Raw genomic sequence first — 16974 nt, forward strand, 5'->3', positions numbered from 1 at the left:
TTCTCACTGACTCCATTAGAAAATCACAGACCTAAGTTTCAAATGCTTTTTCACTAGACTGCATTACTTGGTCTCTTCAGGTAGTTCATCAACTTTAGTTTTGTATCTAGGAAACAAAAATTATAGCAAAATTTCCCATCCATCAAAAATAATCATGGTTAATGGACACAAAAAAATAGAAAGAATGCATAAGACCTACAATTTGGTAGCACAGTAAGGTGACTATGGTCAATAATAATTTAATTGTACATTTAAAAATAACTAAAAGAGTATAATTGCATCATTTGTAACTCAAAGGATAAATGTTTGAGGGGATGGATACCCCATTTATCCTGATGTGATTTTCACATATTGCATGCCTATATCAAAATATCTCATGTACCCCATAAATATATACACCTATATACCCACAAAAATTAAAAATTAAAAAAGGTAACCATGGAAATGATGAGTTCATCTAGAAACTAGAACTTGAATTTTTTCTCACTTTTAAAATGTTACTGCTCTATTAAAACAGTTTGACTAAGACTTCTCAGCTGTACTACATGTAATTATAAACTTGTGTAGCTTTGGCTATGAGTCAGCTAAAAGCAGGAATCAAATGTGAAGAAGGAAATTTCATCATTCCTCCCACTAGCTTTAATCCATATTAGAAGTATGCTGTTTCTATATAAATTTTATATCCTACATTTTTCCAAGGATGGTTTACATAGTTAAAAGACAGTGGAAAATAAACCATTTATGAATGAAACAAAACAGAACATTTTAAAGGAAGCACAAAAAGTAGGTATTACTAGGTACTTGCAAATAACCAAATTTCTACCATTGGCAATAATTGTCTGTGCTTTCTGGCAGGAAGGGAGAAGGGTTTGTTTTTAGTAGTTATTTCTTTTTTCTGATGAGATATTTAATTTTAAAGCCAAAATAAACCTTGGATATCTTCTAGTCTTACCCTTGGCTAGGTAAAAGCCAGACCATGATTAGAAATCAGATCTCCTGAGTCTCTAAATGTATCATCTGTTGCAGAGAAAACAATTTATATAGGAACCCTGCTATTTTTTTTTCTCAAACAAAATTCAAGTCTGAATTAACTATGAAATTATTGTATAAGTAGCACAGGATAACAAATGGGTTATCTTCAACTGTAGTTTTTTTTTTTAAAGTATGTAAATGATCTTCAGATAGTTGCTTCGTGCATCAACATTTTAATATACCTAACCAGTATAATCATTAGTCATATCTTAATAAAGCATTTCTATAAAGGAATATATTTTCACTGTATTATTATATAATCCAAGTACTTCACGCTCTAATAGTTTAACTTAATAAAGGGATAAAACTTAGAGAGCTGGGATAAAAGGTACTGGATCCAGTGATTCTCATACAGTCTTGTTGGGAGGGGGTATCTTATCAAAGTTATCTACAAGAGGCCTGCTCATACTTCTTAGAATTCTGATACACACTAGAGAAGCAGCCCATTCAGTCTACTCCATTCATAAGAGAGACTTATTGCCACAGAGAGAATGCCACTGCCAAGAACACATCCTGTCCATCAGGTATAAAGGAGTAGATTAAAGTTTGAAAACTACTATGCTTTAAGTAGTACTTGAAGTATAGACAATGTCTATATTCTAGTACTATCTAGTACTATCTATATTCATATCTTCATTCATTCAAGTACTATCTACATCTATACTTCAAGCACTACTTAGAATGAGAGCTGAATATCGGATGTGAAAGTGCTGAATTTGTCATATCTTTTAGGAAAGTATGAACCCAAGTTGTATTAGAAGACCAGACAAATGGTTTGTATTTATTTTAGCATGGACATGAGGAATAAACTCAGAAGAGAGGAATAAATCTGTTATTACCATGCTATTTGTTAAAAGGTAGAATCCTAAAACTGAAAGATGACTTTAAATGTATCTTATACAAGGCGGCACGCTTGGTCAGTAAAGGGCCAAGTAGTAAATGTTTGAGGTTTTACAGGCCATACAATTTCTTTTGCAACTACTCAGCTCTGCTGTATTAATGTGAAAGCAACCATTGACAATATGTAAATGAATGCACATGGTTGTTTGAAAAAAACTGTATGTACACTAAAATTTGAATTTCATATTTTCATGTATCATAAAATATTGTTCTTTTGATTTTTTTTAACTATTTAAAAATGTGAAAGCTATTCTTAGCTCATGGAATGTACAAAACCAGGGGCAGGCTGGATTTGCGCCCCCCAGTCATAATTTACCCTGTTCTAGACTCCTTAGTTAAGTCTCAGTTAAGACTGCCTAAACCAATCCAGGCAGATAAATCTGTATGATGTTTAAGGTTCTCTAAACACGAAGATTGTGATACTATATTCTAGTGGTTTATTATACCTCTGCAATATCTTGCAAGTCTATAGAAGACCTCGTAATTTTGAAGTGTCTTATTCTTGGAGCCAAAAATGTTATTTGGACCACAACCCTGTTACTTGGTCATTACCTCTGACTGGAAGGGTGAATTGTTATTGAAAACATTGAATAGAATTATTAGTCTTCCTTCTTTCCCACAGTTCTGATGGCTCTCAGCAACCACCAGCTTGGTACCATGGCAATGTCAGAAACCTATCCTAGAAGCACTGGTTCTTGTCTTTAAATTCTTGCTGGGCCATCTCACCTGTCTCAAATCAATAGATTATAACCATTAAAACCTCAGCCCATTGCCTACCATGTAAGATCACACACTTTAAATAGAATATACTGAGATGAAGTAACGAACTAGATTTTCAGTGCCCTTAGCCCAAGTACAAAATGTAAAATATGTTGGTCAGTCTTTCTCAATTTTAAGAATTATTTCTCACCTTAAATATAAGAACACATATGGTACATCTAGTTCTAGATCCTTGAGGAATCGCCATACTGTTTTCCATAATGGTTGAACTAGTTTACAATCCCACCAAGATGTACCATATGACCCAGCCATCCCATTACTGGGGATATACCCAAAGGATTATAAATTATGCTGCTATAAAGACACATGCACACGTATGTTTATTGCAGCACTATTCACAATAGGAAAGACTTGGAATCAACCCAAATGTCCATCAGTGACAGATTGGATTAAGAAAATGTGGCACATATACACCATGGAATACTATGCAGCCATAAAAAAGGATGAGTTTGCGTCCTTTGTAGGGACATGGATGCAGCTGGAAACCATCATTCTTAGCAAACTATCACAAGAACAGAAAACCAAACACCGCATGTTCTCACTCATAGGTGGGAACTGAACAATGAGATCACTTGGACTCAGGAAGGGGAACATCACACACCGGGGCCTATCATGGGGAGGGGGGAGGGGGGAGGGATTGCATTGGGAGTTATACCTGATGTAAATGACGAGTTGATGGGTGCAGCAGACCAACATGGCACAAGTATACATATGTAACAAACCTGCACGTTATGCACATGTACCCTACAACTTAAAGTATAATAATAATAAATAAACTAAAAATATATATATATATATATATAAGAACACAGCTTTCAAAAGTTTTAATTGAACTTACAGGTGTTATAGTGTATCATTGGCTCTACTAACACTAATTTGTTTACCCATGAAATCTGATGAGTCACAGTTTAAAAGTCATCTCCTCAATTTTCATTTGACTTAGATAATTAGGAACATAATCCAGCCAGCCTTTCCAAGTTGCTGAAGGCTGCCTATTTGTCTTTTAAAAGTCAAAAGATACAAACCCCAATAATAGCATTAATTGGTGAGGGAATCAACATTGAGGGAACCCAGTGCTACTCAGCTAATCTTTCAAATAGGCTTTCAGCAAGGAAGGTGGCATACCCCAGAGGTACAAATAATTGATCCTGAGCCCACAGGCTAATACCAAGGAGGGAAAAAATTATATTGGTCTGTTTGGCTGCTTTAATAAAAGAAAATATAAAGATGAGTAAAGTCTTATTATTTCAGTGTAACTGTAGTATATTAAATTACCTTGATGTCACAATTAATGTTATTAAAATTTGAAATTATCTTTTAAATGCATTTTACAGTAAAGGAAAAGAACAAACCACGTGACAAATTTTTCCAAAAAATACTTTGACAAAAAAATCTAGAAAAGATTATTTTAACAGCTCTCCTTACATCATAGCCATTTTTCTTGGGGTTTGTACAGGATATTTGTGTTCATTTATTGGTAATGGGAATATGGATGAATTTATATTTGAATACTCTTGCATAAATGTCTTAAATTCTATTATTGAAAAATTATAGGTAAAATGCACACATGTATATTTATTTACTCAATTTAAGAAATATTTATTGGGCATCTACTGTGTGCCTAGCACTCTTCTAAGTGCTAAAGTCACATTAGTGAACACAACAGATAAAAACCCTGCCCTATGAGAGCTTGTAGTAGAGTGAGATGGTGATAAGTGCTAAGAAAAAACGGTTGCTGGAGAGTGTTGTAGTAGGAAAGGGTTAAATTTTAAATAGCAGAGGTCTCCTGGAGAAAGGAACATTTCAGAAACCTGGTGGAGATGTAGTTATCTGGGGAAAAATCATTCTAGGCACAGAGGCAGCAAGCACAAAAGCCCTGAGGCCTATTGACTTAAACGTCTGTACTTTGAACTCTAGTAGTTTGTTTTTGAAACAGGGTATCACTCTGTTGCCCAGGCTGGAGTACAGTGGTACAATCTTGGCTCACTGCAACCTCTGCCCAAGTAGCTGGGACCACAGGCGCACACCACCACACCCAGTTTATTATTATTATTATTATTATTATTATTATTGTATTTTTGGTAGAAACGGGGTATCACCATGTTGCCCAGGCTGGTCTCGAACTCCTGGACTCAAGCAATCCGCCCACCTCGGCCTCCCAAAGTGCTGGAATTACAGGCATGAGCCACCACGCCCGACCAGAACTCTAGTTTTAATCAAACAGCTCAGTAAAAAATTCACTGATAATGCTGAAGCTCTACTCCCAATATTTTATAATTTAGAAAGCAACTCAAAATAATATCAATAACACACTAATATATCTGCTTTCTTGAAAATATCAAGATTTCCAAATTCTGATAGTTTCTCAGTTTTAAGGCATCCTTCCTTTTTTGTTTGCAAGTTGAAATGGTCAATGGTACATTTAATGCAGTGTTTTCTTTTTATTAAAAAATAAAATTAATGATATATATATGAGTTAAATTTAGTCTTAGAATCAAGGATGTAAGATACCAGCATGTGCACATTCATATGAGTCCTGCAGCATTGCTAGGAGTTGTAACATGGCTATGCTCCTTATAATACTGAATTAGAATTCTTGGAAAATTCTAGATGACGTGATTATTTCAGTTTATGGCTACCAAATTTTAGTAATCCTTAGAAAGCTCTAAGTGGCCTTTAGCTGTATGTTAAGTTAAATATATGAGATTTAATGTCATCTCCCCATCAAAAGCAAAGAACTTGCATTTCTGGATTTGTTTGCAGCTTAACAAGAAGGATTTGGTTACCCATCATTGCCTGTACTCAGTACTTAAGAATCACTATAAGGGATGAATCAGAGAAATATTAAGGTCATATAATCTAGCTGGCTAAATATCTGGGAAAGACCGAAAAGGAGGAGTTAAGGATAACTCTCAGGTTTCTGATTTGTGTCACTAAATGGAATTCACAGTTTCAAAGCTGTGCTCTGTGTGATTGTTTACCCTTACTCTAGCCAAGATGGTCTTTTACTCTGGTCTACACCTTTGGCTTGTGCTATTCCCTGCCATGCTTAAAATGCCCTCTTCTCTGCTTATTTAAATGCTATCCATCCTTTAGTACGTAGCTAGAATTCTTTTCTTCCTCTAGGAAGTCTTTTTTATCTACCCCAACTGACATTGACCCACATAAAAAGATGACAGTCAAAGGTCAGAATTCACTTTAGTTGTTCCCCCTTAGCCCTTTTTCTAGCACAACCTTTTATGGCCCTAATGGTGAGTGTGTGAACCATGTCTTGTATATTTGAGGACAGATGAGATGTAGCTACTACGTCATCCCTGACCTTGCATTAGTCAGATATCCTTGAGTCCAAATGGCAAAAAGGGAACCAATAGTCATCTCCAAATTCCCCTGCCCCGCAATAGCACCTGTCCTAAATGACCAAGGAAACACTCTACATGTCATTTATGTGACCATGCTGTCCTCTGGATAGTAGATTCCAATCTTCCATCAGTAGGGGAAACCTTTTGAACTGTTATTTCCAGCAGTGGTGAAAGGTTGCACTGGAGTGTCTACTCTTTCAACAAATACCATGTATTCATAAATTGCAATACTAAGAGTTTAGTCTCCAGTTTTCAAACACATTTTTTTTCAGATCTAAAGCTCTCTGGAACATGTTGGGATCAAACCAGCAAACTTGGCATCAGTACCACATGCTAACCCACTGAACTTTTAATAACATATGAATTTTCTTTAACAGGTCTGAACCATGAGATAGCAATCGATGTTGCATTCCTACCCATGTATTGTCCAGAAGATATTCGAACATCTCAAATAGACACACTGTTGACCTCCATGAATTACAGCTGTGCATATCCACAGGACACAACTGGAAATGACCGATTGCCAGGTCCAAGAGCGGTTGCAGGTAAAACAATCTCAGTGTTCTTTTCATTCAGAAAAAAAAAAAATTATAAACAGCCCTAACCTTAAGATTTTATTATGTAAACAGTTCTAGCCTTAAAATTTAATGTAGTTTTAATTAAAGGGTTATTTGGTAAATGTTCCCCAAGACTTATGTCTTTTAAATAAATTGAATAGCTGTTTCGACTCTAGGCAAGCATTAAGAATATTATCTTATAATACAATTCCAAGTATAATTATTTCATCAGACATAAGTAGTATGCACATGGAACAGCACAAATTCTACTCTTTTCTTCCTTTTTCTCAGGTGACACGATTTGTCCTTTCACCTTGTAATTGCCTGAAATCACAATACCTCTATAGTATAATACAGTAAAATTGTTCCCTCTTATAAATGTGTAGTTATTCCAATGCTATGCAATAAATTTCTTGAGAACTGCTAGGAGCATATGTATTCCCAATAGTGAAACTCTTCAACCAGCTAATTGTTTAGGTTGCTGCATAATATACTGAACTCTAAATTGTTTCTACGTACCTATAAAATTATCTGTCCAGTTATAATTACCCCATTCATGTTTTTCTGTTATTTCTAATTCCTAAGCATGTGGTAAAGTTTCTAGCAGTTTTCATTGAGCTTATCAGGATATTACATTTAAAATGGCTTTTAAGAAAGGCCTTATTATCTTGGGATTTTCTGGCCCGTCTTTCTAAGCTGATGAAACTCTTGAGTGTGTGTTGTTTTTGAACAAGTGTTATGAGCTGTGCCTGATGACAAAGTAATTTGAGGCAGTAACAGTTGCTACAAATTGAACTTGGGTACCTAATTTTATAAGAGCTGATTTTTTTTTTATTTTTCCCACAGTCCATTTTAGAGATGATGTACACTTGCAGTATTACTTTCTACATTGGAGCTCCTTAGACTTTCAGTAACTTCACATTTCTTAATTAGTGCCCTATCATGCAGCTTAAATATTTGTGCACTCATGTATGCTCATGTTTCATATAATATCCACTTATGTCACATGTCTTCTGCTATATGTCTACACTATTATTGATATAAAATGCCAGTTCAGCATTCTCAGCTAACTGCTTGGTGCTAGTGCCGGTATTCTTCCAGTAGTCACTAACATGGTCATGTGAAAAATACCTGGTACCCTTCTGCTAACGCAGGTAATATTTGAGATGTGAAGGACAAGAATCACTAGGGAAGAAAAATTAATTCGTAATCACAAACAAAGTGGTTCATTTTGAGAGGAATACCATGGTTTTCATGACATAGCATTAATAATATGTATAATAATAATAATAATAGTAATAGTGTCCATTAAATTCTGTGCCAAGCACTGTGCCTGGGCATTTTATATGGTACAACTAATACTAACAAGAATCTCACAAGGTGAACCTTATTATCCCCTATTTATAGATAACTGGACTGAAAATCAGATTCACTAGCATGAGTAAGCTAGATTTTGAAACCTGATCCGATTCCAAACTTTTTCTTTCCTTTCATTATTCTAAACTGAAAGATAAAAATAGTTACAAAATGATATAATGCAGTGTCTCATGGTATAATACTAGTGTCATCTTTCAAACATTCTTTATAAAGTAGTTTCTTTTTTATTACAAAAGCTATACACATTAATAATTTAAAAATTCAAATACTACAGAAAGGTACCAGGTAAAAATGAAAGCTCCCCTCCTTGCCTTCCCAGGTCCAGCCCTTTCCACCAACTCACTCACCTATTCTCAGGAGATAACCAGTATTATCTGAACTCTTTAAGAAATGATTTTTGCATGTGAAAGTATGTATTCTATTGCTCTCTTTCTCAAATAAATATGCAAAAATGGAATTAGTAAACATATGGTTCTATAGCCAGCTTTTTCCCTTTGACAGTATATCTTTGACATATTTCATATTAGTATATAGAAAGCTACCTCGTTCTTTTTAATAACTACAAAGTATTCCACTGTGTGGATGTGCCAAAATTTATTTGACCAGTCTCCTACTGGTAGACATTTAGATTGTTTCCAAATGTTTTTGCTATTAACAAACAGTACTGCATGAACATCCATTATGTGTATGTGTGTGTGTCAATAAAATCTTTACACTTGTTTCACTTAAGATAATGTTCCACCCATGTTCCTAAAAAAGACATAATTTCATTCTTTTTATGGCTAAATAGTATTCCACAGGGCATACTTATACAAGAGATATGTAATTTTGGTAGATACTGTCAAATGATTCTCTAAAGCGGTTATACTAATTTACACTAGAACCAAAAGCAAGAGTGCCACTTTACTAATGCCCTCGTAAAAACTAGATATTGGTCTTACTAATCTATGGCGGATAGATAGGCAAAAATATATATTATTATTTTGATTTGCATTTATCAATCATTTCTGAGCTTTAAAATCTTAATACATTTGTTGGCCATTTATATTTTTTTCTTTCTATATACTTTCTATGCTAGTTTTACCTTTCATTTGTCTCTATTTTTCCTTAATAATTTGTAACTTCTCTTTGCATATTAAAGAAATTAACCTTTTATCGTGTGTTACAAAGACTTTTACCCAGTTTGACATTGTTTCAATGGGATGTTTTGGTTGTTTAAGTAATTTTACTCATATGCACTCAAATACACTAGATTTTTTATCTTATGGCTGCTGGTTTTATGTCATACTCAGGCATCACTCTGGTCAAGACTACATTTTTTAAATTCACTGTCTTTTTCCAGCACTTTTAGAGCTTCACCCATTATCTGATACATTTTTATTGTGATAAAACATACAGATCAAAATTTACTATTTTAACCATTTTATAATTACTATTCAATGACACTAAATACATTTACAATGTTGTGCAACCATCACCACTATTCATTTCCAAAACGTTTTAATCATCCCAAACAGAAACTCTGCACCCATTAAACAGTAACTCCTCATTCTCCCCTCTCCTGATCCCTGGGTAACAGCTATTCCACTTTCTGTCTCCAGAAATTTGCCTGTTTTTCATTCCTTTTTATGGCTATGGCTGAGTGATGGTCTTGGACAAGATCCAGGAGAATTATCTGAACTGCCATGCAGAAACTCTTGTTTTCTTCCTGACTTTCTCCCAAAGATAGTCTCTCTTTTCTGAGCCACTTGAAGCTGGGGCTGGAGTGACACAAGCTGCCCTGTAGCCACCACCACTATGACTGCGCTGGGTCAGACCTGAAGCCAGGACCACTCTGGGTCTGGCCCAAGGCCCGCTATAACCACTCCCTGGCTACCACCTATGTTTGCCTTATGCCCTAGGGCTCTATAGTCAGGTGGTGGCAAAGCCAGATAGGCCTGTGACAATCCCTTCAGTGCAGCTAGTTCCTCTAGTTCACAAGCAGGTCCAGAGGTGACATCCAGGAGCCAGTGACTAGAGTCAAAAATCTTAGACGTCTACATGGTATTGTATTGTACTGTAGCTGAGCTGACTTTCAAACAAGACACAGTCATTCCCACTCTTCGCTTCCCTTTCCAAAGGCAGGAGGTACCTCGTCCATGGCTATCACCACCACAGGCCTATGGGGAGCACTGCCAGACCTCCACCAATGTTTGCTTAAGACCTATAGGCTCTTCAGTCAGCTTGCGGTGAATGCTGCCTGGCCTGGGACTCACCCTTCAGGACAATGGGCTCCCCTCTGGCCCAGGGCAGGTCCAGAAGTACCATCTAAGAGCCAAGTCCTGGAATCAGGAACCCCAAGTGCCCACTTGTCGCTCTACCTCCCTGTGTCCACGCTGGTATCTAACATGCAAGACAAAGTCCCCTTTACTTTTCCCTCTGCTTTTCGTGAGTAAATGGAGTCTCACCCGAAAGCCACCACAACTGAGAATGTGCTGAGTCTCACCTGAAGCCAGCCAGTCTCAGAGTCTCACTCAATATCCTTGACATAGTACCTGAGGTATCACTGCAGGTTATTCAGGGCCCAAGGGCTCTTCAGTTAGCAGGTGATGAATACTGCCAGGTTTGGATCCTTTCTTTCAAGGCACTGGGTTCCCTCCTGGCCTAGAGTGTGTCTAGAAATAACATCTGGGAGCTAAGGCCCGAAACGAGGTCTTCACGACTCTTACTACTCTTACTGGTGCCCTATCCTGCTGTGCCCTATCTTGCTGTGTCTTCTTTGGATAAATAGCTGTCAAATGCTTTGCCCATTTCTTCCCTCTCATCTCCTCAAGCAGAAGGAAGGGGCCTCTTTTGGAGCCATGAGCTGTGCAGCCTGGGGCTAAGGGAGGGGTGATGCCAGCACTTCCTTAGCCACCCTGACTGATGTCTCAGTAGGTTGTGTCTCCCCTCTCCACCCCCCGGCGCACACACACACACACACACCCCACCCCTGGTACACTGTCTCTGAGCCCAGTTCAGCACTAGGACTCTCCTAGAAGCTGCAGTCCTTGTAGCCTAAACTGCCTTCCCGGTTTATTTAGGACCTCAGAATACTTTAGCCCGTGGTGCTGAGGCTTGTGGACCACTGGAATTAGTGATTCCCGTCTGGCTAGAGCTGGTTTCAATGCTCCATCCATGGGCAGGCATCAGCTGATTTTGGTCCAGTTTTGCTTTCTGCTGTAGGTATTGGTGATTCAGGAGTGTTTTTTCTACCTCTTAAGTGCCTCTTTCAGTGATATGAAGTTAAAACCAGGTACTGTGAGTGCTCACCTGATTTTTGATTGACATGAAGGTGCTTTTTTATGTGTGTAGATAATTGTTAAATTAATGTCCTTGCCAGGGGAGGGGTGGGGGACAATTGGTGGAGTCTTCTATTCCACCCTCCTTCTCTGCCTCCAATCCCTCAACTTGATTTCATTTCCTTTGGATACATACCCAGTAGAGGAATTGCTGGATTAAATGGTTATTCTATGTTTAACTTTTTGAGGAACTGCCAAGCTTTCCCATGGCAGCTGCACTATTTTACATTCCCACCAGCAATGCATGAGGATTCCAATTTCTCCACATCTTCACCAGCACTTGTTTTGTTTTGTTGTTGTTGTTGTTTTGACAACAGTGATCCTAATGGATGTGAAATGGTATCTCATTGTGGTTTTGATTTGTTTTTCCCTAATTACTAATTATGTGTTAAGCATCTTTTCATGTGCTTATTGGTCATTCGTTTGTCTTCTTTGGAGAAATATCTATTCAAATGCTTTGCCCATTTCTGAATTCAATTTGGGGGGTGTTGATATGGCTTCATCTTTACAACTTAAACTTTTAATCCATTTGGAATTTATTTTTGTGTAAAGAATGAGATAGGGATCCTTAGCCAGGTGCGGTGGCTCATGCCTGTAGTCCCAGCACTTTGGGAGGCCGAGTTGGTCGGATCACAAGGTCAAGAGATCGAGACCATCCTGGCCAACATGGTGAAACCCCATCTCTACTAAAAATACAAAAATTAGCCAGGCGTGGGGGTGCATGCCTGTAGTCCCAGCTACTCGGGAGGCTAAGGCAGGAGAATCGCTTGAACCCAGGAGGTGGAGGTTGCAGTGAGCCGAGATCTCACCACTGCACTCCAGCCTGGCAACAGAGCGTGACTCCATCTCAAATAAATAAATAAATAAATAAATAAATAAATAAATAAAGTGAGATAAGGATCCAGCTTCATATTTTTTTTTCCAAATAGCCATTTATCCCAAGTCATTTATTGAATACCGATTACTGACATGATATCCTACTTGGTGTCATCTTTAACTTTGAAGTCCAAGGATATCATTTTAGAAGTACAGCATAATATGGAAGTGTTTTAACACATCAAAGAAAACAATTTTTTTATTCTCTAGGTAATCAAGGTTTCCCTTATTAGTTTCAGAGACAGGAATACCACACTGTATTACAATATCTATTGGACTATGCTCAATTACAAAACAACTCTAAAGTCACAGAGACTTTAACTCAAGAAGTTTATTTCTTGCTCAAGTCTGATGCAATCTGTCATCAGCTCTCTTCCCAGCAGCAATTCAGGAATCCAGTCTGCTTCCATCTTGTTGCTGCCCAAGCAGGAAGAAATGATTTCTAGGGTTGTCAGGGCAGAAGAAGAAAAAGATGAAGGCTTTTAATTACACTGGACCAGAATTGACACATTACTTCTACTTGCATTCTCATTTGCAAGAACTAAGTTACATGATCCCAGCCTAGCTACAAGGGAAGCCAGGACACTTTGTTTTTTCCTGTGACCAAAGAGAGGAAATGGAGTGGAGAACACATAGTATTGCCTTTGTCACACTTACCTTATGCATTGGTAAAGTTCCTAAAATGTACAGTTTTTGTAATTCTAGCAATTTAAAATGAACTGAAGAGAAGCTCGTTTTATAGGTAAAATCTATAGCCCTTTTTAAAGAATTTTTATGATATAAATACTATCCTAATTTCATAATAGGTTTCCTTAAGTAAAAATAATCACTGCTAATATTTAATTGAATGCTTGCTGTGTGTCAACTACCATTCTAAATGCTTTTTGTGTGTTTAATCCTCAAAACACCCTATGATGTAGGTACTAGATAAGCAAATTAAGGCATAGAGAAGTTGTCATTCACAGCTAGAAGTTGTCATACACAACTAGGCAGAATTACCTGAACAGAAGACTTATTTATATTTCATGTTGTGGATAGGAGTAAGTCATTGTTCATAAAAGTCAAAATATGGTAACAGTTAGAATGATCAAGGTTTAGGTTGTTACTGTTAGCATCAGATCTCAAGATCTTGAAATCTTTCCAAAGCATCTGGATTAAAGTCCACCCCATTCAAGGCAAAAGAAAATTATATAGTACTATCAGTTGTAATCATTATGATTAAGTGAACTTACACAATTTTAAATCATTAATTAGATCTTTTGATAAGTCTAGCAGAGATGAATTTACTGTGATGCTAATGTAGCCTAAATTTGCACAAATCCCTTCTATAACCCATTTGGCATTCTTACATATCTTGTATTTTTTCATTAAAAAGCGCCCCCAAATAGTATACCCTTGGGTTCTCACAAAACCTGGATCTACTACTATATTTTAGCACAGTTTTTTAGAGATGTAGCTCTAGCATAAAAGGTTAAAAGCATATACCTTCATGCAAGCTTGTCTGGATAAGAATCACCATGTGACTTTGCTTGTTACTTAACCTCCAAATATTTTCATTTTCTTACATTGAAAATAAAGTATTTTTATGTGTAGCCACTAAAGTCTGTGATGCATTATCTTAGTAGTAGTCAGCTAGTGTTTTGACAGTTTCCTTAAACACCTGGAGCCAAGAAATGAAAAAGAAAAAATATGTTCTCCCAGTTTTTGCAGATTGACCCGGAGTGGTGGCACTCCTTCGACACTTAGCCAGGCCATTTACAATTCTGCCTTAGCCTTCACTTCCTGCTCGCTCAGAGCATGAAGGTCAGCCACAGATGAATGATGAGTATTCTCAGCCTTTTTTTGACCATATGTCTACCCTGGGTATGCATGTGGCCTTCTTGATTTTCCGTTGTACACAGGAGCTTTTAAAGCCCACATTCTACCATATATATCATTTCTCAGCTTCTTCCTGCCCAGAATTTTTTGGTTTGCTTATTGCTTGTCCCAACTTTATAACCTGCCCAACTGCACTGGCTAGTATTTTTGTCTTTAAATGTGTTCAGCAATGTCACCACCAGAAAAGCCATCCCAGCTGTGGGAATGCTCCAAACTGGGTAAAACAAAAGTAAACCCTTGCATCTGTCCTTGAGGGAGCTACTGTAAAGATGAGAACACATGACCACATCTTGGAGAATAAGGTCTTCATTGCCCCCTTTGGTACTAGCAACCTGCAGCAGAAGTGCAAGCAGCCATCTTCATGGCTGCCCCTTATCTGCAGAGTGAGGAGTGGCAGGCAGGCAATTTAAAACACCACAGCACCCTCTACCCACCATGTAGCAGTTTCTTTCTTTATTAATTTTTCCCTAGTTGCTCTAAATTTTTGTGTAGATTCTAGAGTTCCGCAAAAATTGATTCTAAGAGTTTTTGTCAGCTTATAAGATGCTTTACAGAAGGACAGAACCCTGGAACTCATTACTCTGCCATGTCACTCACCTGATCCTTTTTTTTTTTTTTTTTCCTGAGAAGCAAATTGTCTTACTGGAGACCTGATCCATTTTTCATAGAGTTTCTCAAGAGTATCCAAAGCTAAGTTTTAATTAATAAAGCCATTTTAAAGGAAATACACTTTAAAAGATGCATCAGTTACACATATACACATATGTATACATATATTTATGCAATTAAAATATATAATGTAAATACAGTTTTGCTTTATGGCTTATAGATTTACAAAAATATTGATAATTGAATTTCAAAATAGAAAACTTTATCTTTGCATTTATTTGAAGTATACCAATAAGCTATTTATTTGGAACCTTATAAATGACCTTGAAGATATGTGGATTTATTTTGCTTCACCAAGAACAAAACAAAAACCCAAAAACTAAATATGGCTTTTGAATACCAGTTCATGCCTTGACATTGTTGGTATATCTGTTTGATGTGTTCACCTTTATCTGCAGAAGTTGCCATATAATTTTGGTAAATGCATGTAATAAATTGGAGGGAAGAGGGAGAGGATGAGGCACGGTGTTAATATTATAAGAAAAAATTAACAGCTTATGTGATACTAAAGTCAAGTAAATATTTAACTACTTTACAGTACTTACCATCTGCTTTTTACTTTTAGGTGATATTATAAAAGCGGCAACTGAACTGGATAGAGTGCATATTGTCGGTATCTTGGATATCTGTAATTTGGGTAATAATAAAGTGGAAGTCTATTTGCACAAAATTTATAGTCCAGAGAATACTTCTTAAAAGTTAGCAAATGGAATTATTACAGATTATATGAGTGTACTGCTTTAAAGATATTCTGTCATTTTGCTGGTAATTTCAGTAACTGTTTTCAGCAAGAATATTACATGAGCTCTAAAGTTATTAAGCAGTTTTATGTTCGTCTTGTGTTTAGGGGGCTAAAACACTTCATTTTAGATTCATTATTGAAAAAGGTCATCAAAATAATTTTTGTGTATGAGGAAATTCACCTTGCTTACCTTACTAATATGACTATTATCTTGACTTGTAATAATTTATGTTCACTCTTCCATCTGTGAAGTGTACTTCATTCTAAAGCCTCAGTATAAGGCATCCTAATTTACAAGAGTAACTTTCCATGGAGATTTAACATCTTTCCAATTTTATTCACATGTAATGGGAAATTTTGAATTGTCAGTTTGAAGACTATTCTCCTAAAGTGGTCAACCTGCACTTCTCACAACCAAGGTAGTTTGTATCATTTTCAAAAGTACACATTATTAGGGTCTAGTTGCCCCCTGGTCCTTAGCTTGCTCAGCTGCAAAATAAGCATGCTAAATTAAATGGTCTTAAGGTTTTTCCACTTCATTTTGTGACTTTGTGTGGTTCGAATTTCTCAGTATTTTAACCAGCGTGTTGATGTCAAAGTCAAAGGCTGCAGTATGTCTATATTCTTGCTGTATTCATTTGTAGTTTCAGTATATGTAATGTGAGTTTAAATAGTGAAATTCCAACTGCTCATATTGAAAATGGAAAATAGTAAATATGGGAATTGATTTTATTCTGGTTGTCTATAATACTTCATTTTAAAGGTAAATGGCCACTCTGCATTTGCAAGGCCCTGTGGTTGACATCTGTGTGATTTGTTAGATGAGACAAAATGACCACTAAATGAGTTTATAGATTATTCTGTATCAAGATAAATCTGATTCCAGTTAAGCTATAAACTTGTGGAATTTCCTTGTAGCCCTATAGTTCTGTGACTTCATTTGCTATACGCTTTAAATGTGTTGGGCAGCCTATGAACCTAAAGACATACTGCAGTTTGTTCATAAATGTGTTCAGTCTTTTATTCTTTATAATTCTATGTAAATGTTAATTAAAATAGTGGATTCCTCTCGTGTTACCGTTTTGAGTGAATTATTAAAGAAGTTAAAATGCAATAACTTTTTGGTCTTCTGTCTCATTTTGAATGAATTTGATGTGTTTCCTTCATATTTTTGGCCAAAATATATACTTAGTAAATGAGCCAAGATGATTCTTCCATATGGATTTAAAGACTGTTGTCAAACAAATCTGAACTATATTAGTTTTTTTAAAAAAATATATGCATATTTTTGAAAATCAAGCAATATCCCTAAAAGAACTCAAGTACCTCTGATGTTATTCTAAGGTTATTGTACCTGACTTCTAGTAGCTTCAGATCTAGAAGTTGCCCCTAACGAGGTTTTAATATCTGTTTTGTAGATGGGGAACTGAAAGAGAAAGAGACTAAATGACTTAATGTAAATTAGTAAAGACAATTTAATGGTA

General features: G+C 36.4%; 1 protein-coding gene across 2 annotated transcripts in view; it reads left to right on the forward strand.

Annotated features, from left to right (window-relative positions):
• Positions 1–16608, forward strand: part of CXHXorf57 (chromosome X CXorf57 homolog) — a 75363-nt gene extending 58755 nt beyond the window's left edge. For both annotated transcript variants that reach the window (XM_025372430.1, XM_025372431.1), the window contains 2 exons: positions 6449–6616; positions 15314–16608. In XM_025372430.1, coding sequence (XP_025228215.1) covers positions 6449–6616; positions 15314–15444 — 299 coding nt within the window. In that variant the 3' untranslated portion in view covers positions 15445–16608. The remainder of the gene's footprint in view (positions 1–6448; positions 6617–15313) is intronic.
• Positions 16609–16974: the final 366 nt, after the last annotated feature.

Source organism: Theropithecus gelada, chromosome X (genome assembly GCF_003255815.1).
Source record: "Theropithecus gelada isolate Dixy chromosome X, Tgel_1.0, whole genome shotgun sequence".
Lineage (NCBI taxonomy): Eukaryota > Metazoa > Chordata > Mammalia > Primates > Cercopithecidae > Theropithecus > Theropithecus gelada.